Source organism: Corapipo altera, unplaced genomic scaffold (assembly GCF_003945725.1).
Source record: "Corapipo altera isolate COAL_440 unplaced genomic scaffold, ASM394572v1 47, whole genome shotgun sequence".
NCBI lineage: Eukaryota > Metazoa > Chordata > Aves > Passeriformes > Pipridae > Corapipo > Corapipo altera.
Window position 1 is genome coordinate 6,077,100 of NW_020884897.1, and position 26,299 is coordinate 6,103,398.

The 26,299-nt window shown below is 40.3% G+C and overlaps 1 protein-coding gene across 5 annotated transcripts in view; it reads left to right on the plus strand.

Annotated features, from left to right (window-relative positions):
• DIP2C (disco interacting protein 2 homolog C) overlaps nt 1-26,299 on the plus strand; it is a 310,777-nt gene that overhangs the window by 165,534 nt on the left and 118,944 nt on the right. For 2 of the 5 annotated variants that reach the window (XM_027648510.1, XM_027648512.1), the window contains exons 2-4: nt 1,776-1,847; nt 4,393-4,560; nt 13,845-13,955. In XM_027648510.1, the coding sequence (XP_027504311.1) occupies nt 1,776-1,847; nt 4,393-4,560; nt 13,845-13,955 (351 nt within the window). The remainder of the gene's footprint in view (nt 1-1,775; nt 1,848-4,392; nt 4,561-13,844; nt 13,956-26,299) is intronic. The other 3 variants (XM_027648513.1, XM_027648514.1, XM_027648511.1) reach the window with 2 other exon arrangements.

Here is a 26,299-nt window from a genome sequence, read left to right on the forward strand (position 1 = left end):
AACACATTTTTTTCATTGAAACATTTTAATGAAGTGGGTATCTGTCATTACCGTCTGGTTTGGGAGAAGCTGATGATTACAATGGAGAGGGAGCTTGTTTCACTGCTTTGAACACGTGCCAGGAGTGTTCAAAATGGGAAGAAATGTGCTTGAGGAGTCAGTGGGCTTGAACTTTGAAGACTTAGGACCTCTTCCAAGTCTGCCACCTCTTCCCTGCGTAAATATGGAAATGTTATCATTTAAAGTGCTTCACTCTCACTTTCTTCATTTAAAAACACAGATATTTTAGCTGACTTCTTTTGTAGAGCAGTTTGAGATATGGTAGTGAAGAGGATAGGTGTTATTTTAAGCACTGTTTTTTAACCAGGGATGAGAGGTTGGCTCAGGACACTGGTAGAGAGGTTTGGAGATTTTTCCTCCTGATTGCTTACTGAAACCATTTCCAAGAAAAGGTGTTTCAGCAAGGAGCAACATTTAAAGATGTTTTTATGCAATTATTGATTTCACACCAGCCCACAGAAAGCTCCATCTAGACATTGGAACTAATTTACCATCCATTTAGCAAAGCAGCTGGGGTTGAAATGAGTGTGTATGTTCTCTTGGAAAATGGTGTCCTTAGGTAAAGGTTGAGCATAGGGATGGAAGAGCATAAACAGGCACCTGTTGCTGTATCTAGCTGGACATTACTGCCAAAGTGCCTCAACTGTTTGTGGTTTCCACCCTTCTAAGCCCTCAAACTTTACAAACATAAGAGTCCAGTGGTGCAACTGAATTTCAGCTGCATGACGAGTCTCACAATAGCAGATAGGCTTATTGAAAGGGCAGGGAATAGTGTTATTTAAAAAATCTCGTAATTGTAGAATTAGCACACTTCTTAGTGTCTGAAGTAGCTTATAATTCAACACAAGCCTATATGCATGTATAAAATTCAATATCCAGCTCCAGAGCCAGGACTCTATCTCAACTTTGGTGCCAAACCTCTCCTGAATCTAATAAGGCTAAAAGTATATGTTTTGTTCTACATGACTATTCATCCATCATTTTCTGTCAGAAAACTTTTACAGAATAATATTTTTTAGTGTTTACATTAAAAAAAACCCAACACAACTTACCTGGGGAAGCTGGAGACACAGTGAAGTGTCATTTTAATTGAATTTAGGATATACAAACATGTGTCTCCAAAATTTTTTTTTGAGGTGTAAGTGGAAAGCCAGACAAAGAATCTTTATGGTACTGTTTTCTAGTGGATCTGTGGTAATTTGTTTTGTTTTGGCTTTGTTCCTCTCAGTACTGCTTAGAAATTAGCTAAAACATTTATATTGCAGAAATGATATAGCAACAGTTTCAAGTCTTTTGTGCCTCACATGCTTGATTAGAAAAATCCCATTAATGATAGAAAATGCTAATCAGTGATGTGTTTTACCAGCCACTACAGGCCCACACATTCTATATAATCCATTGTTTATTAACCTAATGAAGGTCATTGTAACTTTTCAAAACTTGTGTGACAGCACATCAAAATGGTTTTAAAACTCTGTGCTGCTGGACTTTGGTGCTGGAATAAGTCAAGGCTGGGTATTTACTTGTCAGAATGGCTCCGGCGTAAATTGAGTTTTTTCGGGGTGGAGTGATCATACTGTGCTTCTCATTTGTTCATTATAATTGTCACGACAGAAAAACAGTGCAGTTGTGGCTAAGCTGATGGTGCTGCCATTAAGCAGCTAGACACTGTCTTTATCCACATTGTATTGATTTTCCTTTTCTTTTCTTGACAGGTGACATCACACAGAAAGGATATGAAAAGAAGAGATCAAAATTAATTGGGGCCTACCTGCCACAGCCTCCTGGTATGTATATCTTTGCTTGCGATATATGAAGATGTCAAGTGTACTGATAGTTGCCACTGTAAAAATCTGCATCTCTGAAGAAATATATGTGGCAGGAACAAAGCTATTATTATGCAGAATAAGTTTATTCCATCCATTTTATGTGTATTTTTATATATATGTCTGCTTTGATGTGTGTGTACATATTTTACATACGTTGGTGTGGGTTTGGCAGTCACGTCTGGAAAACTAGTTCAGCCTGGGCTTGTTAGAGAGGCATTGTTTGTTGGAAGGAATGCAAGAATACAGAGGAAAACGTGATGTCCTAACTCATTAACATCTCAACCAAGTAAAGTTTTCTGAACAGAGATATACACAAGAGTGGAAGAAAACCATGGATCTTTGTACTTTCGTCCATTTATGGGTTTTCTATCCCAGTCTCACTTTTGAAGACACTAGAGAGACCAACAACATCCCTAGAGTCCAACTTGACCTCTGGCGTGTGAGCAGGTTTCATACATACCTGGTCTCAATACTTGCCCAAAAGGTGTAAAAATATTTTCAAACTATATTTAATAATTTATTGCTTTATTGAATTTATTTCATATATATGTACAAGAACTTTCAGAGTTCTTTCACTCTTCTGAGGCACTGGATCATGAAGTTCACTATGTAGTTGGAAGTATTGGTGGAGACCTGTGTTCTGTCTTGGCCTCAGAGGAGTGTGCCCATCGTCTCCTGGAATCTCACTGACCTTGCAGAGGCTCCACTTGGGCTTGGCTGTCCTCTGAGCCCTTTTTTTTTTGCAGGCCTCAGAACTAGTTTCCTCCTCATTTTACAAAATCTTTCCTTTATGGTGGCATTGATGGGTTTTTATTTAAACTGCTCATGTGTGAAGGCACTGCCTTGTTCACTTGTTCAGGTTTATATTTTTGTCTAGCTCCGTAGCAGAATGCTGGTTTTGTGCCTTTGGATTTCACTTGGTCTGCTCCAATGTTGGGAACTCCACAAAAGACAGCAGTGTTACAGACACCTCTGTTTTCTGAAGTGATACAGCCTGTTTTGAGAGGGTCTGTGACATTTCCTTACGCACTGGGAGCCATTAGAGAATGAAACAAATCAAATCAACAGAATTACAATACCAGAGGTGCAGTTTATTAAATTTTTGGATATTTAGTGATGTGACCAGACTATCAGACATACAATAATCTTCACAGTTTGTTCTCATGAGACCTACTTAGGTTTACTGAGTTGTGGAAAGACTGTTGCTTCACAATAATCTTCAATGCAGCAGTACTTGGTACCACTATTTGTTCATTTGGTTAGCTGTGACTTTTGTTTCTTCACATAAGCAAGTAGAGCTGTTTCTCCAGAAAGCTCATAGTCTTCTGGTCAAACTGTATCCTGGCTGAAACTGCTGGGGATTCATCATGCATGTAATGATGAAAGAGAGAACATGGAGAATCTTTAGGGATTTACCTTTTCAAGGTCTCTATTGTGATATTAAAGTTTTTTGGTGTAAGGAGAAGCAGAGGGATCTCTGTAAGCCAGGTCTATAGTGGAATACATTCAATAATTTTGGATTGAGGATATAGCTGATTTAGGGCTGTTTTAAAGATGGGATGAAATGGAGTGAACATTTTCTGCTCAACCACTTAGCAGAAAATCGCGCACTAGGAATGTTGGATATGGATAAGTGAAGGAAGATTATAATAGGAACAAGAGGAAAAGTATTGAAATATTCTCCACTGTTTTCTTGTAAATACATTAAGCTCAATTGTTTAGCTAATGGCTAAGTGAATTATTTTATTATAGTGGAAGACAGTGCTTCTGCCATATTAAAGTATTTTTCTGCGGAAACAGATATTATTTGTGCTTGGGTCTTTGCTGTCTTTGTACTTTTTTGTTTGTTTTGTTGTAGTTACCTTTTGGACAAAACTTGAAAAAGTTCAATTTTATATTCTTCTTCTAAGACTTTACTCATCTGAACGGCTGGAGGTGCCTGCTCACTAGGAAGGGGGAGATGAATCCTTTCCAAGAAGAAATAGGATAACAAAACAGATGCTGCCTTTTGTAAGCCTCTGTTAGTATCTCAACAATCACATATGTGACCAACTAATCTTTTTTTTTCTTTTCTTTTGTAACCTTTTTTGATGGGGAATGCAAGAATTTATAAGCTTTGATAGACTTGGATCTTGCTATTAGGAGGAAACAGAGGTTTTAGAGACATTTTAAAACAGTATGGAAACAGACATAACTCTTTTACTGGGATTGGAGGCTTTGGGAAAGGGCAGGGATTTGCATTCTTTGACAGTATTCAACAAACTAAAGGAAATCCAAAGGCAGTTCCCCTCTGTTGGGACATCCTGCACCTTTACTAGCATTCCTAACGCCCATGTTGGCAGAGTGGAACACTGACCCGCGTTGGCTCCGTGAGTGTCCTGTGGTGTCTGTGCGTGCGTGTGCGTGTGTGCTCTACTGCATGGGGGCAGCAGCTCCACTCGTTGCTGTAACAAATGTAAAAAAACTAAACGTGAATTAATTAGTTTTTTTCGACTTGTTACAGCAGCGAATGGAGCTGCCGCGGTACGGTGTAGACTGCAACACAGTGAAGGAGCTGCCAGAAGAATGCTCCGCACTGCCAACATTGGTGTCTGTGACATCCGGGAAGCGGCCGCTAGAGAGAGAGCAGCCAGCACAGCAGGAAACCGGCCTCTCTTTTATTTTCGTTTTGGTGAGCACGATAAATGTATCTTTTCCAGTCCGTATCTGTATATAACTGTGCCTCATCTGGAAGCCTCTGGTAGACGCCTACGCCAGTATGATAAACATGGGGCTGCCAGTTGCAAGGCAGGACAACCAAAGGACAACATCTGGGAGGCCGTTGCTGGCTTTTGTCTGCCTAGAAGTGAAATGATGGGAAGGGAGAAGGAATAGCTCTACTTAGTAACATTTGAGCATATTAGCACTTCTCTAGCTTCCATACTGTGGATACTTTGGAGGAGGTTTCATACAACAAGCTGGTGAAACACAGGCAGGCATGTGTTTTTAATTCCCATTTTGGCACTGCCTTTTCACAGGGCTCTGAACAGGTCCAAGCTCACCAGATTCTGGAGGAAGCTGTAAAAATTTAAGCACCCCTAACACTGTACTGTTTTCAAGAAGAGATCTTCACCTGAGCTCTGCTCACATCCAAACCTTTCAGAAGCAGACTGAATTTTAAGAACAGACATCAGGCTGGTAGAGCAGACTGGAGAAAGAACATTGTGCAGGGCTAGGTCTCTGCAGTGTGGACTGGCAAGACATGACCCCAGCCATACCTGCATAACCGTGCCCTTCTCAGGTACCCATCCTGCCTTCTGTGGGGACCCGTGGCTGGTGGCAGGCATTCTGCTCTTACTCCCTGCATTTGTAGCAAGGCTACAGAGGATTTATAACCCCTCAAGATGCCAGATTTTCTGCTGCCAACCGTGAGGCATGTGGAGGACATCACACTCTTGCCTGTGTGCTTGCCCACGCTCGTACAGGCAGTCCAGATGTGGTGTAAGAGATTTCTAGAGGGAAGATAAGCTTTGCAGTTCTGTGAGGACAAGACATACCTGTAAAAACGTTATCTATTTCAGAAACCTTTCTCCACTCATTGTCATACCAATTTGTCATAAGATTAGGGAGGAGATCCATATGGGATTCTGTCTGTATTTGTATTTCTCCTCTTATATGGGAGCTCTAAGTCAGATTCCCTCAGTCTGACATGATTTATTTCCTCTGCACAAGATTTTTGCAAAATGGGAATGATTAAGTGTAAATTGCAATTACAGGATTAACAGTATTAATGATATGAAACCATGTAAGTGCTAAATGTAGGCAGTAGAAGGGTTGGCTATAGACATATATGAACACACACAGACATATAATGGTCTTTTTGTCATGCTTATTGAGGTGTTGTCATTTTAGAAAGAGAGAACTGTTACTATTTAGGAATGGGATTAATGAAAGGTAAAGCTGGGCAACCATGTGATTGATATTCCTCCAGTGATGTAGTTCACTCTTAGCTCCCTGTTGCTGAGAGGACAATCCCAGAGAGCATATTGTCACATATGCTGTACAGCAAACGTGCAGTGAGTGACACACAAGGGATGTGTGTGTCACTCAAGGGATGTGGTGGATCCACTGCACATCTGCAGACTGATTCCACAGTGCCTGCACAGTAGGCCTGACACATCCAGATGCTGCACAGACTGCACATATGCAAAGGACATTTGTACTGTTCCAGCCGGGCTGTCGAATATCCAGAAATCCGGAACGGATGTGTTGCATTTGGCAGTGTTAATGGGAGAAGGGGTAGTGGGAGCCCCCTTTTTCTTTCCCTTTAAATCTCCACCTGCTTTAAGTCAGGGAGACAAAAGTACAGCTTTGTTTCCTCAAAATGCTTTCTCAGGATGTTAGTTTGTATCAGGAGCTGCTCTGTGCACAGAGTAGTTTTTCTTTTCTTAGTGTGCCTGTGTGTCTGACATCTAAAAAACATACTGAATTCGGACCTTTATATCTGTACATATATCCCACTCCCTCTTGTGCAGTGACCTTTCTCTTACTATCTCTGTAGAGGAACCATGACAGCCAAGAGCTGAAAGAATAACCACTTGAACAGACATTTATTTTAGAATAACTTTCTGAAGATTATCTTGATTCGATCAGTCAGTTCTGGGTAAGATAACGTGGACAGCTGCATGCGTGCTATTAGGAGAAACCCTCCCTAGAAGAAAAATAACTAAATTACCTGCATTCCCCATAAACTGTGTTTTCGCCCAATTTGCTTCCAGTCTTTTGCCAGGAAATTTGATTATTCATTCACAGAACAGAGACAATGTTGTTATCAATTAAACTTTGCTTCTAACAGCTTAGACATGGGTGGTTCATTCTCTCTTAATGAAGTGCTGTGTCTACACTAGATTGCTTTCTGTAATTTCCCATCATTGGTACCACCAATGTAGCTCTATTTGTAGTGTAACCATGTAGACCAGTCATCAGTGCTTTATTTATTATGGCTGATAAATCTGTGAGATGCAGTGCTTAAAAGGCACCTGCTGCTCCTTTCACAGGCCTAGAGACAGATCGCTGCACCTCCTGCTGCTGGAGCCCCAACAGCACCAGCCTGGGGACATTTCAAGATACACAGTGCAGAGAAGATAACACATTTGCACAGAAGATCCCTTTACCTTATGAAGGAACAATTTTCTGTAGAATTACAGGAACCAATTTCCGTAGCCTCTGTCATTAGCATGACACATATATTAATATATCTGTAATGTGTGCATACATTTGCATACTTTTCTATGTGTTTGCGTGCATGCATTTGCTTTCAACTATTTCTGCTGCTAACCCTTTGGGCACTCCAAGTAAACTTGGTGATTACAATTTCATTTTCTCTTCCACAGACATTATTTGGATTGCAACATTATTTAGATTCCAAAGAAATGTTTAAACAAAGGTTGATTCTGGAACTGAAAAAATACCCTCATGTATTCATTTTATTAATGCTAACAAGTGTTCCTATCACATCTGCCTTACTAATTCTTGAATATCTTTTCAAGGGATAACCATGATGGGGCATTTCAGAGCATGTATGTGTGTTGAGAGCATGTATCTCATCTCATTGAAAGGCGTATGCATTGGACAACACATGGAAACAGTGTGACAGATGTTTCACAGATGAGAAACTATGGCATGTAGACAAATGCTTAGTAAGTTTTGGGTTTAAAGAAGAGTTTTGGATTGAACTGGTGTATGCTTTGCAGAGCCTAGTTTAGTTAAATAGGAAGGCACAGAAAGCATCTGAGAACTGGTTACTGCTTTGGCTTTGCCACTCGACTGAGAGCTCAGTTACCATTTTATCGTTCTTTATTTTTTGGGCATCTCTGTTTTCTATCCTGCTCCATAACCTCATAATACTAAACCTTGTTCAAACACAGAGCAAAAAAAATACCTTTCTTCACTTTTCACCCTAATAATAAGACCAAAAAAATAGCTGTAAGGGAAGAAATGAGTACATGATGAAATCAGTTAGTAATGCAGGTAGTGGTTTCAGCACTCAGCATGATATTTTTTGTCTGAGAGGATATTTTTAGTACACATCAGAGTTGGGGTGTTTTTCAAAGAATTTGGAGATTTCCAGTGAAATATCTGTTGAATGGTAATGGACACCATCTGCTGAACACAAGAGCATAGGGGGAAACATGAAAGTGTTGGTTTAAAAATCTTGACAAATGGGTCAGAAAAGATGGCTCAGTCAGAGGTGAGTGATGGAGGGTAGAAAGGAAGTGCTTCACTGAGAGCTGGGGCGGTGGAGGTAGAGCCTGTGGAGGTGTTTGAAGAGCTGGGTGCCACTGTCAAAATGAAAAATTGCTGGGATTCACAATGCTGCCCAAATTTGTCTGCAATATGAGTTGACCAGCCCATTGGTGAATGTGTTTTCTGAGTGAATAGGTAGCCTTCTCCTGAAAGAATCTTCAGATGGTACACTGAAGCTTTGTGACTGTCTAAAGAACAATGGAAATCAAACATCACATGTGAATTGGAGCTGTAATGTGATGTCCACTGTCACTGAGATAAAGGAGAGAAAAAAGAAGCCCATGATATCCATACTAAGCTTGAACTGTAAGCTAAAGCTTGCAAGGAAATGCTGGAAGGCAAAATTGAGATTGTAATAAGGAAAGATGATCAATTTGAAGTTTGTGGTTTGTTTGAAATCAGGACCAAGTGCGGAAGTAAGCTCATCTGTGAAGGAAAAATTGTAAATTAAACAAATCTAATCAAAAATTCCAGTTTTTCCAGATTTATCCAGCAGAAAGTGTCTCCACTTTCCTGGATGTCTTTGGTTAGAAGTATTGCATTTTAAATCTCCTTTGGCTTATCCAGTAAATTCGTTACTTACTTGTACATTTGATGGGAAGAGTGAAATACCATTCTATGCAAGAAGTTCCGTGGGGATGGTGTGACATTTAACCTGTTTACAAAATACACGATGTGTTCACCACCTGGCTTTGCTTTTAAAGCTGAGCCATCAACCATTGCATAGAAGCTCAGGAAATAATGTGAAGAGAAGGTAAATACCATTTCTTAAAACTGCACTGCAAGCACTGTTTACCTTCCTTCCCACTGGCCCTGGAGTTGTTGAGTTTATCCTACAGCTCTCTCTCCTGGGGGGCACACACTGTAAGTTAGTTTTAGAACAATAAATGTAACCTGTGTCTAAGAATGCCTTCCTTCTATTTCTTGTCAATGCGACATTTCAGCTTTTAGATATTTTTAGATTCAAAAATTTCAAACAGACGTAGGAATAAGAGATATAGCAAAGCAGCATGTCAGCTGTCATTAAGGAGACAATTGTCCTCTGTTGGAGAGGGCAATGCAGCTATTGCCACACTATCAGCCCATAGCACTGCAATTTAGCTAAAAAAGAAGTAATAAAGAAGGGAAGAACAAAGAGGTGAAGGCAAAAAAAAAAAAAGGAGGTGAAGCCTGATTCCAGCTGACAGTTCTGTACCTTCCATGCAGTTAAAGCTATCCAGATTGCGGTAGTATTGCTTAAATAGCTTTACTGAGGCTCTTGCATTTTCAGCTAAATACAGTCAAGACAGGACCCAGCTTTCAGATTAGGATTTGTGGATTGATATATCTGCATTAAGTTGTCTGCCTATGAACCTTGTATTTAAGCTTCCATTCTTATGTGAAGAGACACAGTTAATTCAGCTGATGAAACCCAGAGACTTTTCAGTTTATTCAAAAGCAGATACCTACACTGACCACCTGCATAGCTCTCAAGGCTTCACTGGGCTTATGTAGTTGCCTGAAGATAGGTGTTCAGGATTTCCTGTAGTACAGGAGACATCTGCACAGAGTAAGCACACGTAAAACAAGACTTAAAGGGGATAATATGCCATTCTGGTCAAGCCAAGTGTCATAGCCCACAACATTTGAAAATAAGTTGGACACCTTTGTTTAGAATTCTGAGTCCTGGTCTAGGTCTCTGTTTTTCATAATGGGAGCTTAGTTTAAGCACCTTCTTGTAGACACCCAAATATAGGTGTCTTAATCTGCAAGCTGGATCCTGCATTAGCAGCATTAGCTTGTATTAAGAATGTGGCTGTTTGCTCTAGTGCACCTGTTGATGCTTATGTGAAATGTGATGACCGTAAAGGCTGATTTCTCAACCTTTCATATAAAACATGTGTTTCAGGCATATATATTTTGCTAAAATTCTTTGTGGCTTGTGACAAGTCAATCACTAGTGCTAAGTAGACCATGGTATTATTAAGAATGATGCCAATTTGACAGTGACTGCGATTGTGTCTGCACTCAGGATGCTGGTGTGACACTATCCTTTCTTTTAGAAAAGCCATTCATTGCTCTACTGTTTCCTGAAATTTAGGAATTGATCCAAGTACAGATTCTCAAAACCCATTATGCCACCGCTTCCACCGATTCACAAATGCATCTGGGCGAAGCTGCACTTGAACAAGCATTAGCACTTAACTCATAGACCCTTGTGCTGCCTGTGAAAGCCATCAATTTTTGGGGTTTAGTTATGTTCAGAAGTCAAAGTGGGGGAAAAAAAAAAGATGCTTGTTACTGCACTATACCGCCGGAGCCTTCATGGAGGTGAACAATTCGGCTGTTAACACCGCTTCGCTATTTATGGCAACACTTCACTGATTTCATGGTACTCATTATTCTGCATGGCTTTTACTCCCACCCATCGCTCAGGAGTGGCAGTGTGTAGGTTTTCCTATTGTGCACTTTGTCTCACACCATCACTGGTGCTGTGCGAGGGAGCGGGTGCACTGGAAGCCAAGCTGTGAGTCCAGGTGATTCCAGCTAATTCCTACTCCAGCCCCTTCAGCAGGGAACTGTCATCCAGTTTCTTGCTGTCTCTCCAAAGTCAGGCAGTGCTTTCTGGTTTTGCATATTAAAGGAACATAGTATGAAGAGATCTTCCCACAGGTGGCTGATGCAGGGCTTCTCCTCAGTATTTTAGTGCAGCATTAACTTCCTCATGGTTAATTGGTGCTATCAGTGAGCCGAGTTCACGTCCTGCTCCATACAAGTAGAGGTTTAGTCATTGTTTTTGTATATATGGGAAACTGGGAAGTAAAGCCATCAAATAAACACCACAACTCATAAATGCAGAAGACATTTTCATATTCTCTTTTAATATTCTATGGCCTTAATGACTACTGGTGCAGGATGTTGGGGCTCTCTCTTTCCTGACTCTATGAAGAAAATCCATATTACCAATTGGGTCACAACTGATTTACTTAAAAGAACAAACACATGAATGCAAAGTAAACTAGCTGAAGTGTCTCAGTTTTAAGATTAGATGAGAGATTTGTGTTTCTTTAGTAAGAACAAGAAGCAGCATGACGTCCATGGTGAGCTGGAGAAGGGAAGAGCCCTTGACAGTGTCAGGGAGCGCTGTGGGCGGCAGTGCTGCCAGGCCAGTTGGGTGTCCTGCTGTCTTCTGCCGCAGCAGGGGAAGCATTTGATGTCACTTTATGTGCACTGTCTTTTTCACACCTGGAAAAAGATCTTTTTGCATTTCCTGGAGCTGCAGAAGAAGAGACTGAGACACTTGAGGTGTCTCACAACCACTAGGCCAGGAAAAGGAAACCACAGGCTTGAATGTATTTTATCCAGTGGCTTTCAGGTCTGCCTGAAAAATCTCCCTCGTGCAGCAGCTGTGCACCTCTGAAACTGATGCTTTTCCTGAGAATTTAATTTCTCCTTCTCTAGTTTTCTTTACTTTCTCTTCTTTAGTTTTCTTTAATTTCTCTTCTTTAATTTCTAAAACCTATTGTTGTTTGAAAGATGCAGTTAATCCCCTTTTCCTGTATCATCACAGTGTTGTAGCAGTGGCAACACCTCAATTATCTTTGTTTTTCTCCACATGCCATTGCCCTACACAAATCATTTGCCACGGGAAGCGTGGCACTGCTTTTTTTCACAAAACCTCTGTCACACAGTGGCAACGTTAGGTCTGCAATTTTAAGGTGTTTTTTTAAAGATTTTTGTAAATATGTGTGATTTCTAGAGATTATTTCATTCCTGACAATGTGAATAGGGACTGAGATGAGTAATGATGCTTAGCACCTCATACAGACTGAAAGATAATTTTTGGAAAAATTTCAATCAAAATTAATTTTATTATTAACTGTGTATTATTCATTTTCAGGGTGACCAAATAAAGGAAAAATTCTGAATATAAAAATGAGGAGAAAATATTTCTTTTCATTATTTCAGTGATTCAGAAGTCAGGTTCACCTGCCTTAAAGAATACAAGGGCAAGAGAAATTACACAGTACTGTATGTGGAGACAGAGGAGTTAAATGAAGACATGTTATTTGATTTAAGAGTGTGAATTATTAATCACAATCTGAGTAGAAGAAAATTTATGGATTCATTCTGTCTTTTAGGCGCCTATGAGATTTTACTCCAAGTATGTTTTTTAGCCAACCAACCATTTTTCCACAAAATCAAAGCAGACTTGACATTGCTGATATTGCAAAGATTTAAGAGAGAAGCTGGATTTTGAGTGCAGTTTGTTTTCACAAAGAACTAAGCATACAATGCCAACTTTTTTTTTTAAAATATGCTTTTTAAAGAGCCTGTTGAAACCTAACTGAGATTGATTGAAGTCATCATAGCATTTTTGCTTGATCTGTATTCTACATAAAAATTATTGTTTCCACAAATGTAAACTCTTATCCTCTCCAATAAACTGGCATTGAATAGTTCAGAAATAGTAGTGAAGAGATTTTACATTGTGTTTTAATTGAAAAATATGAACATGTTTACATGCATTGTTTTGTTGAATCCAATTTCAAATTATTAGTCATCCATTTGAACCCTAAGCACAAGAGACCAATTTTACTTCTGTTCTTACAGTTACAGTGTGTAACTGCTTCTTAAAGGCAAAAAAACCCATAAGAAAGGATCAATTTTTTTTCAGGCACTCCTTGTTCTTTACCCCTATGCATCACAGTGCCCAAGGCCCTGTGCTTTGTTAGCTCAAACCTGAATGCTTGTTTACTGGGTTTGTCTCCTCAGTTTCTTCTCTGGAAGAGAGCAGGGTACCATATTATGCCACTATTACAGATGCAGATTTACTTTGTTTTCCTATTGTTTGTTTGAATTTTCCTGTGTAAGTAATTGCCTTCACTCTTCTCTGGAAGTTGCCTAGGAACATCAGTTTCTAGAAGTGTTTATCTGTGATGCTGTTGTTATACCACTACTGTAATTTTAAGAAACCTTCAAGAAAATTCTGTTAAAAAAGAAAGCAAATTCACTATGAGAAAGGGATGAATAAAAGGTTTCAATCTAAAAATACTGATATTTAGGCCCAGCGTACTGAGATGCTGCAGGTATATGTATTACAAGGTTACTTCTGTTATTTTGCTGGAACATGTTCCTATTTTCAACCTGGTTTGGTGCAGTTATTGTTTACTTTCTGGCCCTTGATAGCTAAAAATCCCTATACGTATTACTATAATTTCCACAGGAACTAGTTTCCACAGGTTAGTATTGTGTTGTCACCAACCGATATCATCCAACCAGATGAGGTTTTAGATGATACACACTGGCTAAGTTTTCTTACAAACCAATGTGCAGGAAGGTTTCAATATACCTTGCAATGGTGTCTGCCTTTATTAGCTCATTAAAATATTTCCTAAATACTGCTTAATGAAAAGTCATCTGTCTGGGGGGAAAAAAAATATCTCCAAGCTTACTGTTTCTGTGCTCTTCTTATGTTGTCCATTATCCTGGAAAAATGGTTCCTTAAAGACAATCAGGAAAATAACCACACCAGAAAAGCTGACCAGAGGCAAGTAGTGTGTTTTGACATGACGTGCTCTAGGCACTGAATGTTCATTTTCTGCTTCTAGTGTATGCTGAACGCCCCCTCACTATAAATCTTCAAAAATTCAATCAGAATGAGCTGTTTGGTTTCTTTTATTATTGCAGGAGTGGACCAGGCATTACCACAAGAACGTCGAACTCCTGTTACTCCGTCCTCTTCCTCTCGATATCACCGTCGCAGGTCCTCAGGGTCACGGGATGAGCGCTACAGGTCGGGTGAGTAGAACTGAAGACCCCAGAATTGGAATGAAAAGTTGAAATGTCTGGTTCTCTTCTTTCCTCTTTTTAAAAAAGAATTTTGTTGTGAACTCATGTAGCTCTAATATGGGAAACATTCATTGTGCAAATACAGAGGAATGTCCAAGCATGCAGGGATGGAGTTGCAAAGCCAAAGTACAACTGGAATTGAATCTGGCAACAAATGTGAAGGGAGGCAAGAAGGCCTTCTGCAGGCACATTAGTAATGAAAGGAAGACAAGAGGAAACATGGGCCCACCCCTGAATAGGGCAGAGGACCAGGTCACAAAGGGCATGAAAAAGGCTAAGACACTTAATGCCTTCTTTGCCTTGATCTGCACTGATGAGACTGATGAGTTCAGGAATCCAAGGCATCTGGGACCAGTGAGAAAGTCTTGAGCAATGAAAACTTACCCTCCGTGAAGGAGAATCAGGACAGGGAATATTTGATCAAATCAGATGAGCAGAAGTCCATGGGACATGGTGGAATGCATCATTGACCAATGTCATTATGAGTCCACTCTCAGCTCCTTGAAAAGTTGTATCAATCGGGGAGGTTCCTGAGGACTGAGAGCAAGGAAGATTCCTTCCTGTCTTCAAGAAAGGCAAGAAATAGCATCTGGGAAACTACAGGCCAGCCAGACTCATCTCAATCTCTGAGAAGGTGATGGAGCAAATTATCCTGGAAACTGTTTTTAAATATATGAAGGACAAAGAGGTTACTGGGAGTAGACAGCATGGATTTATAAAGTGCTGTTACTAGGTTGGTCAGCTCATACTCAATCAACCTAATAGCCTTCTACAATGAGAGGACTGCCTTGGAGGTGGAGGGAAGAGCAGTGGATGTTGTATGCCTTGACTTTAGTGAGGCTTTTAACAGTGTCTCTCATAAAATCCTCCTTGAGAAACTGGTGATGTATGGATTAGATAAGTGGACAGTGAGGTGGACTGAAAATTGGCTGAAGTGTTGAGCTTTGAGAGTTATGAGCAATGGCACAAAGTCCAGTTGGACACCAGTCTCTGGTGGGGTGCTCTGGGGGTGAATGTTGGCTCCGGTACCTTCTTAATAGTTTCATCAGTGACCTTGTTGTTAAGACAGAGCACACTCTTCCCACATTGGTAGATGATACCAAACTAGAAGGAGTGGTTGATTTACCACAAGTGTGTAATGCCATTCAGAGGGATCTGGGCAGGCTGGAGGAGTGGGCAAACAGGAATACAGTGAAGGTTGACAAAGGGAAATGCAAAGTCCAGTGCCTGGGAAGGAATAACCCCATGCACTCAGACAGCTTGGGGCCCACTGGCTGGAAAAGCAGCGAAGTTCTGGTGGACATGAGCTAGGAGGGTGTTCTTATGGCAAAGCCCTCCTGGGCTGCACTTTGAGGAATGCTGCCAGCAGGTATGGGGAGGTGATCCTTCCCATCTGCTTAGCACTGGTGAGGCACACCTGGAGTGCTGGATCCAGTGTTAGGCTCTCCAGTACAAGAGGGATGCGGATGTACTGGATTGAGTCCAACAAAAAACCACAAAGATGATTAACAAATAGATCCTGTGATATGTGAGGAGAGGCTGAGAGAGCTGGGGTTGTACAGCCTGGGGAGTGATCTTGTCCACGTGTATAAGTACCTGATGGGGGAATTAAAGGATATGGTATCCAGTGGCAGGACAAGAGACAGCTGGCACAAACTGATATATGAAAAATTCCATGTAAGCACAAGTAGAAACTTTTTTACTCAATGAGTGGTCAAACACTGGCACAGGTTGCCCAGAGAGGTTGTGGTGCCTCCATTCTTGGAGGTGTTTAAAACCCCGTTGGACGTGACCCCAAGCAATCTGCTGTAGATAACCCTCCTTAGAGCAGAAAGTTGGACCAGATGATCTCCAAAGGTTCCTGCTGACCTACTCCAGTTTGTGGTTCTGTGGCACAGCTGGATTTTACTGTACTGATTCTAGTTCAGTGAATATCATAAGAAAAATATTTAATTTGAAGTATAACAAGTTGGGAACATCATTGTACCTAAATAGAATCACTGATTAAAAGCAGATAAATTAATTTCAAAGCTCAACAAAAGGGTAAAAACTTATTTCCAGATGAATGGGATCCAACTCTCTTCATGATGTTGCTCCAGATATAACACAAAATGCAGGAAGTGATTGGTTTATTACTGGTTTTTAACAGCGTCAACAGGAAGGATGTTGAGGTACTGGAACGTGTCCAGAGAAGGGCAGTGAAACTGGTGAAGGGTCTGGAGCACAGGTCTTATGAGGAGTGGCTGAGGGAACTGAGGGTATTTAACCTGGAGAAAAGGAGGCTCAGGGGAGACTTTATCACTCTCTAAAACTACCTGAAAGGAGGTTGTTGTGCGGTGGGTGTTGGTCTCTTCTCCCAAGTAACAAGAGATGGGGCAAGAGGAAATGGCCTCAAGTTGTACCAGGTGAGATTTAGATACGATATTAGGAAAAATTTCTTCGCTGCAAGGATGGTCAAGTTGTCAGTTATTGAAACAGGCTGCCCAGGGAAGTGGTGGAACCACCATCCCTGGAAGTGTTCAAAAGGCATGTGGATGTGGCACCTGGGGATGTGGTTTGGTGGTGAACTCGGTGGTACTGGGTTAATGGTTGGTCTCGATAATCTTATCTTTCCGAACCTTAACAATTCTGTGATTCTGTGAAGGAAAAGTGAACTCTGAAACTTCTTTACTCGTACCTTTGAAGGCATAAACCGAATGTACTACACCTTAGCTGGATGAAGGCTAGGTGTGCTCAGCTGTTGTTTCAACTGCTATAGGGACTGCTGCAGTGTAAACGTCCTTCCCAGATGACAGCCAGAGGCCACGGACTGGTTCGTCTGGTACTGCCTCTCTTGTAACTGCAGGATGAGAGAGCTATAGACAGCAGCACACCTTTGTGGCAGAGAGACGCTTGTGAGCTGAGAGTCATAAGCCAGGACCTGGTGGCTATGGAGGGTGCCAAGGAGCTGACTGTGGAAGGTCTGGATTGTGTTTGAGAGATGCATCTTTCTGGATGCAGTCAGACTCATTGTGCTGACACAACTGGAAAATTATAGTGAACTCCTTATTAAACCTTTTGTAACATATCTCTGGTTCATTGCATTAGTCAAAGAGCTTGCCAGTCCCATTTAAAGGAAAATTAAATGATAAATGTGTCAGAGAAAGTTCATGTGTGTCCAGGCCATTCTGATAAATTTTTAAAACTCCCCTCTCCCTTCAGAAACCTTGGGTTCATACTGTAGATGCTGCCAATTTTTTGTTGAATAATGGTTGTGGTATCTGCATGATAATTCCTTGATATATAAGCTCCTAGAAGCTTCTCCAACATTACACTAAAAATGGTCTGATTTTTACCCAGTGTTTTTAAATAGGTAAAAAAATACTATTCCTGAACTTGTCTAATTTGTGGGCGTGCAGCACATGGTCCTCGAACATCCAAGCTGTGACTCTCCAGAGCAATTCTGTTAAAAACATGTGCATTTGACTGTGTGTTGAAAGTTGTCTGCTTAAGCTGTGCGTGACATTTGTAAACTAAGATGTTGAGTCAGTTTGGGGATAGGCAAAAGGAAACATCATGCACAGCTTCCCTGTACCTCTTCTGAGCCCCCAGGAGTGCTCTGAGTTGGTGTTTCTGCTCCTTGGTTTCAGTTGCTGCCTGCTGCCTTAAAAGGAAGGCATTTGTTCAGTGAAATGGTGCATAAGGTCCTGCCTTAGGGATAGGGTGAGTTGTTGTAATGAGAGAGAGATATACATGTGTATCTATGTATGTGTATATATATATATATAATAAAGACACAAACTTTGTTGCTGAGAGGAAAAGTAATGAATTGAGTGTAAAGGGTTGTTATTAGTGCAGCAGTCTCACTTTAGGAGAGTCAGGAGTATATTACAAATGCAGATCTTTCTTGCTGTTGTGAAAATGTCCTCGATGTTAAAACTGAAAAGCCTGACAGTATTTTGGGGACTTGTGGCAGGCTTTGAATTCCTTCATTGGTTGTTGTATAGCATAACTCTTCAGTGAGTCATTGAGCTCTTCAGCAAATTGATTTGAACACTTCCTGCATCTTCACTTGCTTAAGAGAAAACAGTATGGAGCAAATGTCAGTGAAGGTAAATGTAAACATACATTTCAATTTTGAAAAGTATCAGATCATTTTCAAATTTACTTTCAGAGGAGCTTTACTTAGATACAGTGCAATGTTCCTACCCTGAACTGTGTTCTCCCCTTCTGTACTTTGCCCCTGTGAGATCAGAAGCCTGTTTCTTTCTTGGTCTGTAATTCATACTCTCTATTACTGTAGGTTGCAAACTTGCAAGTCAGATTTCATTCTTGTTATCTTGTTTTCAAATTCAGATTTGCTTCAGGTAGAAACCTTTGTTTTGCTTGTTGTTTTGCTGTGCTTAATACTTCACCATCTCTGCTCTGATCACATTGTGATTGTTAGATCCTAGCTGTTACCCAGTTTCAGTGTTTGTTATCATATTTGGCTCATCTCCTTGGAAAAGGCCCAAAAGAAAATTAATGCACAGTCTTTAACCAATAAAGAATTCACTTCTAGGAAAACATTTCCCTTCCTTGGTGTTTTTGCACAATTTATTTCAATTAACATCTGCAAACAGATCCTCCATTCCTACTCTGATCAAAGTACTTTTCTGTCTCTTCTTGGTAAGGTTTTCCTAATTGGAAGTCTAAGATTCTGAAAGTCATTCAGTTCTCCTTCCATGCCTTTGCTTTTTACATAGATTTAGATGTCAGCGAAGATTGTTTAATGAACTCTCTTTGGAGACTCAAAATTATTGCTGCCACTAATACCACCTTCAACTTTTGGTCTTTTATTATGGAAAATGTCAGACTGTGACATTTTAAATCCCTACCTATTTTCTTACTTCAGTCTTTATTATTGTTATTATTATTATTATTATTATTATTTCATTAATGTAATAGAATTTTTAGCACTGTAATTGTGAAAACCTGGTTTCTATGATTTTTATATTCTAAATAAAATTAAATCTTGAGTTTATAGAAGCTATTTTTTCTCCTAAATGTTCCTGGTACATTTTGCATTTCAAGACAATTTGATTTTAGAATTCAACCTACATTGGAAATTTAGTCTAATTCTTTAAAACCGAAAAGGTTTAAAATTCCTTGACTGCTTTTTTTCATACAAGAAGGGATCCTGAAATCATTATGTTTCAAAAAGTCGGCTTTGATAATTTTTTTTATGCCTAAAGAAATAGATAATGCTATAAGTGTAGTAACTGAATCAGTGCAGGGTTAAGCTATATTATTTACTTTATACAAATGTGGCAAATAGTTTAGCTGATTTTAATCCAAAAACATTTTTTAATTTGTTTACTACTGAATTTAAAAAGATCACTTAGTATTTACTCACTTTGAAACAGCATTTGGAAATGTTTTCCAAGTGTAGATCATGGCAATGTTTTTCTCTTAGCAGCTGCCATTCCTTATCCTGTGCTTGTACTATAACATTGTCTGGGAGCTCAAGATGATGATGAAGCCAAATGTTGCTATAGGCTGGATCAGTAACTTTGGCCAAGAAGCTTTCCTGGCCAGTGGATTTTCAGGCAACAAAACTCAGAGGAAAGCAGGCTTGCACTGCACTTCTGGCTCTGCATGTGGAATGTCAGCATCGGGCTTGATCTGGCTCGAGCAATGGGACTGCAAAATCAGGCACAGACTGGAGTATGAGTTAGTAATGGTCATGTAGATTTAGCTGCAGTTGGACAAACAGCTTTGTTTCCTTAGTAACATTTAGAAACTAGGTTTCTCAAATACATCTGGAAGCTGCAAGGCCATGAATTTGGTATGGTGTGTTGAGATAAGGAGATAGGAATTATGTGATGGAGTAGGCAGTGGCTAATCTGAACGGCTTAGCTTTCACACCCTTGCCATGCCATCTAAATGAGCTAACTCAGTTGAAGACTGAGATTTTTGGAGGATCTTGTCCTTTCATGCCCTCCATACGGTCACTAGGGACCTGTTTGCTCCCTGGTTAGCACTGACTACATTCTGCTCCTGCTAATATTGAATCTCTCATAGAAGGACCTGAAGCTTCTGCCACCATTATTTAAAACATCATTGTATAGGCTGTCTTGCTGTTAGAAGAATGGTCTTAACTGATTTGGTGCTTAAAATAGTGACCTGTAACCCCTCCACAGTGTTGGCCTGAAGTAGTCCCGCTCGAGTTTGGCCCCTTGCCTGTGGCTGCCTGTTTTGGTGGCCTGAAGCAGAGCTAGGCTCTGCTGCCACATAAAGGCTGCACTGCAGTACAGCAGCAGCTGCTGCTGTGGCACTGCCAAACGACATACCCCAAGGGTAACTGGGCAGGTCCTTGTCTTCAGAAATTGTTTTCTTGGTCACGATAAATCTCCCTCAGTTCTTTGTTTCTCGGCTGGTCACGATCTGCAGGGTTCAGAGAGCAACTCTCCTTCAGGGACTTCCAGCATCTGTTTTAACTGCTCTCTAGGGAACAGGAATGTTGTCCTCCCTTAGCTGGATGTTCAATACACAAAAAACTGAAACATCAGGTCCCTTCCAACTTCATTTTTCCAACGGAACACCCTGTGGCCTTTAGATTAGGCCAAAGCAAAATGCTAGATTTCTTCGTCCCAATGCTGACAACCAGAGCACCTTTTCATGTATCAGGACTTGGCTTTTACTGTTTCCACATCTTGTCAGTGAAAAAACCCAAACAACCAAAACCAGAAGAGAGAACATAAAAAATGTGCACCAGTAAAATTTAGAAACTAAAAAAAAATCAGCATTAAATGATAGGGAATGTGGTGTAATGTGTTCAAGGCACATATATGTGTTAGGAATGAGATAGCGTCTCTACGATTTCTACTGCACCAGAATTCTCCTCTGATGAGATGAGGATAGGAAAGATGGGTTGGGCCAAGTTTATTAAGTTCCTTGTTTCTCATGAGCTGTCTAAGAGGGCTTGGAGATGACCAGAGCACCACCTGGAAGGAGCAAGTGTAATCCTTAAGAAAAATGAGGCCAGTGAGCTCTAAAAACTGAGTTCTCCAGATGTCAGAAATTATGTGGGAAGTAGCAGCATAAGTGAAATCGTTCTGTGAAAGGCTTCATAGAATCATAGAATATGCGGAGTTGGAAGGGACTCATCAGGATCATTGAGTCCAACTCCTGGTCCTGCACAGGACACCCCAAGAATCACACCATGTGCCTGAGAGTATTGTCCAAACACTTCTTGAACTCAAGCAGGCTTCTTTCATACTGTCCCGGAGGAAAGGCCAGCAGATGAGAGCATGTGTGCTACATGTGCTATGTGGACAGATTTTAGAAGGCCCAGCAGAGGGTGAGCACAGAGCTGGGAGCTGAGAAATGGAGTGTTTTGAGAAATGCCATTTGTGGAATCAGCATCTCTCAACTGGTAGCATGGAAAAAGGGTCCTGTCTGTAAAGTGGTTGTGGTACCCGTACTCTCAGCAAGGACTACCTCCCTTCTCCCACTTTTGCTGAATTTTGTCCCATACATTTACATTGTCAAGATGAGAAAGAAAAAATTGGTCTGGTACAGCATCCCTGAAGAGCTGCCAGCTTCTGCCCCAGAGATCCCACCACTGCAAGGAACAACCCATTTTCCAAGTACACTCAGCAGTTCTTTTAAAAGACATCTTAATATAGGAGGTTTTTGGAGGCACTGCCAAAACAAATGCATCCCTACTACAACTCTTGCAGCAAAAATTCCTCAGCCACCTTTCCCACACTGTTGTTCAACAGGGAAAAGACTACACAGCTTATACTGAGCATGAAATTGTGAAAATTCAGAACAAATCATCCCAGGCCGGGTTTGAGGGTCATTTGAAATAGGGGAGCTAAAAATAAAAGAACATTCCCTCTAGACCCAAATCCTAGAGAAGCTGGCACCAGACCCGAGGTACCTGATCTACTCTGCTCTGGGAGCTTCAGGAGCCTTACCACATATTTGTTCTCATTTACCATGAGGTAAGTGTGTGTATGAACCCTAACAAAGGTTGCTGACACTTTGCATCTTTACAGCTTACCTCATGGTGATTTTAAAATATTTGATTAGCTTATGTTTTGTGCTTTTGAAAGGATATTCAAGATCTCACTCTACAATCCTGCCAGAACTGACAAAGAAGAATTACACTGTGAGACTATGAGAGTTGTTGTATGTGGCAAAGGATGGAGTGGGAATATTTGAGGAATCATTTTTATTGAACCCTCATCACATAACATTTCTCCAAAGAATAAGGGGAAAGGAAAATATGATTAATGTTCTATGTATCAAGACAGAATTGCTTAGAAGTATTTACGTGGCTTGTCATAAAACAAATAGTTTTTTAACCTTTGAGGTGAGTGAAGGTTACTTTTAAGAGTTAATTTGAAATCATTAACCTGGCTGTAAACAGACTTATTCAGAAATTAATTAATCTCCTATTCTATTTAGCTTACTTACAAAGTTAATTTCAAGCTACAACTCGATCAGTGCAAAAAAGAGGTTGAAGAAAAACTGTGGCAAATATGTAACTTACATAGCCACATTCTTGCCTTTGACCCAGCAGAAAAATTTGTAAGGATAAGTGTAGAACTCTTGAGGAACATTATTTGAGGATCTCCAGAGAGAAACAAATAGGAAGTTGGTTTACTTCAGATTGCACAGTTAGGGGGCCTGAGATGAGATCACCATGTGAAGCTGACTTTCAGATTGCATTACAAATGAGATAATAAATAAATGGAGGGATGGAAATTATTAGTGGGAGACTTGCATGTTTTTTCATTTCACTTATGGGTAGAATTTGTATAGCTTTAAATCTCAGTTTTGAGAAAGACATTTTAAAGTATGCTTTATTATAATACCTGAAGAATCCAAAGTAAGGCAAAAACTGTGCCTTTCAGCAAAACTAGCAGTGGAGTCATAAAGAGTTCAATCTGCTATTTTGGTGTCCTCTGTTTCCAACATGTAACCTCTGTGTTTCACAGCCTACCCGCACATCTTTCCCAACTGTGTGTTCAGGTTTTCCCTTCCTTCTACACAAAATTATGGATTATCACCACTTCCAACCAAACTGGGGCATGACAGCCATGCTTCTTTAGAGTTAGGCTTTCTAAGCACATGAGAATACACCAAGCATCTAGCTTCTGCATGTGTGCACCAACTGGGGACAGAAGATGCTCAGGAGGTACTAAGCATGGGCACAGCCCTTTGTGGAGTTCAGAGAGCACAGTTTCCTGTGGAGTTTGTTGGCTGCAGCATTCTTGAAGACTCAAGCCTTTTTCAGTAGCACAGTTATGGGAGTAGAGATCTTTCCTAAACCAGTGACTTTTCACTGTCAAAAATTGTACAGATCGACAAAATTTGGCCCCAAGTTCATGAAATGACAGCAGAACGTTCCCCTGCATATTCATGTATCCCCAGTTCCCAGTAAAACCAGAGGCCTCGTATATATAGTTTAAACATCCCAAAGGCTGAAACTTGCACGCTTACGTTGTTTTCTGGAAGGTAAGCAACAGTTTATTTCTTCTAGTAACCTCCACAGCCCTCCTATAAATGGCAGTCATCTCAGAGCAGCTGTTCTTGCATTCAGTCAAGTATTCACTGTGTTTGCTGTGAATGCCATATTTCAGAATTAATACTACACCTGCTTGCAGCTGGAGAGAAATTAGGTGTCACACTGTTGGGGCTATGTGCTTTCCTGTCTTAATACCCAGAGAGATTGTGAAAGTATTGTGAGACTTATTCATTGCAGCATCACCCACAGCAAAGATCTGTTATTATATGGACTCACTCACATTCACATTCCCAGGGGTGAAATGATTTCCCAAGGTCTGATCTGTGTTGGATGAACACAGCAATTTTTATGAAATCACTTGCCCTGTATTTGCCTGAAAACAACTCAGTGCTGTTAGCCCAGGACAATCAAAAGACAAAGCCCAACTGTAATCTGTTCTGATGATACCACATTTACTGTGTCTCACCCTATTTAGCATGTCCTGATTGCATTTCCAATAGATGTAGCTACCAAATTATCTCTACTCAGAGTACTTAAAGGCCACATATTAGGAAATGAATTCTCAGTATATCCTTGGTTTCCATGGTAGCTCTAACAAAGGTCTGATTAAACTCATAAGAGACTTTCATGCTTTCAACTACTGGTTTCCTGTAAGACAGCAATTGCCAACCTTCTCTCCGTGTAATTATTTAGCATAAAATTGCTATACTTAGAATTGTCTTATCAAGAATTTTCAGCCAAAATTCACCTTTCATAATGCTGTTTTCCTATAGTATCAGCTGTCTCCCTGTAATAACTAGAGGTTGTTGTGATTATTCTGCTGCACTGTGTGTCGATGCAGATAGCTGCCATTCCTTCCATTGCCTCCTCTGCCTGTTCTTCCAGCTGTTTTCCTTGATGCCATCCCAGATTCCGGCTTTCCTATGACAGAGACTTATTTGTGGTTTTACTTTTGTTAAATATCTGACTTCAGGGCTGATCCTCTACTGCAGTATAAATAAGACATAACTATGTATTGTATGTACATAAATGACCTCTTGTTAAAAATCCTTTGGCATTCTCAATTCATTAGAGCAGAGCATCAACCTTCTTGATCTTAATAATCCTGCCATTCTGCAAGCAAGTCAGTTGTGTTTGTGGACTATCCTGTAATAAGCAAGAAGGCTAAACCTTCTCAGAGTCCTACTCCCAGTTGTATCATCATGTTACTAGGAATTGGCTACTAAACCAAAGGAATAAAAATTGTTTCCAAGGGCTAACTCAAAAAAACCAACCAACCAACCAACCAAACCAAAAAAGAAGAAAAAAAGACAAAAAGAGCTCAGGGAAGAAGAATTACATGAGGTGAAAGAAATAAAGGAAATGGATGAATTCAGATTACAACTGAGGTATGTCTCAGGTATGTCTCTGAGCAGTTTTATTCTTCCAGGGTAAGTCCCCTGAAAGGAGGGATGGAAGTAGTACTACTACTTTAGAACAGTAAAACCAGGCTGCATGGTAGGGACTCTGTTGTGTAATTCTGCATCTGTACAGCAAAAATTAGGCAACAGCTTGTTTTTCCATATTTTTGTTTCTTAAACAGCTGGTGATTGTGTATGAAGGCTTTATAAATACTAGGAAAATGAAAACGTGAGCAAAACCAACAGAAGGAATACATTATACCAGAAACAGAGGTAGAAACAATCTTCTACTATCTTGATTCTAGCAATGCAAGATTCCTGTCTACAGCCGGTTTAATTTCTTGTCTTAAAAAGAAACAGGGCTACATGATAAATGAGATGTAGGACAACTACTTGACAGCAACTGCAAGACCTGGTTTAAGTACAAAAAAAAGATACTGTTTTTCTTTTGTCTGCTGAGGCATTTTATGCAAGGCGTGCGAAAACCAGTTTTATAATGTGGAGTTTTTTAATGTAGCTGTTGCTTGCCATGGGATGAACACTGTTTCGTGACCCATGCAGAACTCATAACCCAGATCCCTGATCCACGAGGAGATATTGCTTTGCTTACATTATATTGAGCGTTAGACATGCCTATGGAGCAAATACAGCTAATACTGAATAAGGGAACCTGCTGAGGCGTGTTAAACTTATATAGGAAAAAAAATGTAACAACTCCTCCACCTCTAGGAAGAATGCAACTCTTAATTTGTTGAATAGGTTTTTGGTTTTGGTTTTTTTTTTAAAGAAATACCAAACAAAAAAGGAGCAAACTCATTATTCTAAAAACTGCAAAAGTCTGTAGGAGGACTAGGAATTTGCAACGTGTTTCAAATGTCTCAGTTACAGTTCAAAACTTTCAAGGGCACCATATCTGGCCCAAGTAAGGAATCCCTGTTTGTGGGGTGTAAGGGGAAGGGCGAGTCAGGATTATGCTCCATGCCAAGTGAGGATGCACTCTTCAGAAGACTGCTCTTCTAGCAGCTGTAGAGAAACATAAGACAGTGTAGCACGGTTCCATATGTGGAGCAGGAAATGGCTGACCTTGTTCATCACATAACAATTGCTTTTTTGCTTCAGGAAAGGAAGACTGATTTGCTTGTGGAGGCAGCTGAGCCTGGAAGGATCATACGTACTGTCTTCCCCAAGGGAAATGACTAGGAGAGGGCAGCTTGTCATAGAGGGAAGTCACCACTTGTTCTAAGTATGCATTTGTTTGTGCAAGGAGGAGAGAAAGTATGTTCTCCAGAAAAGACTTCTTTAACAGTTCCAAAGAGACTTTTATTATCCCAGAGACAGTAAAAACCCATCCAACTCAACTTCTGACTAAATAAAAATTTTTCATGTTCTCCCAC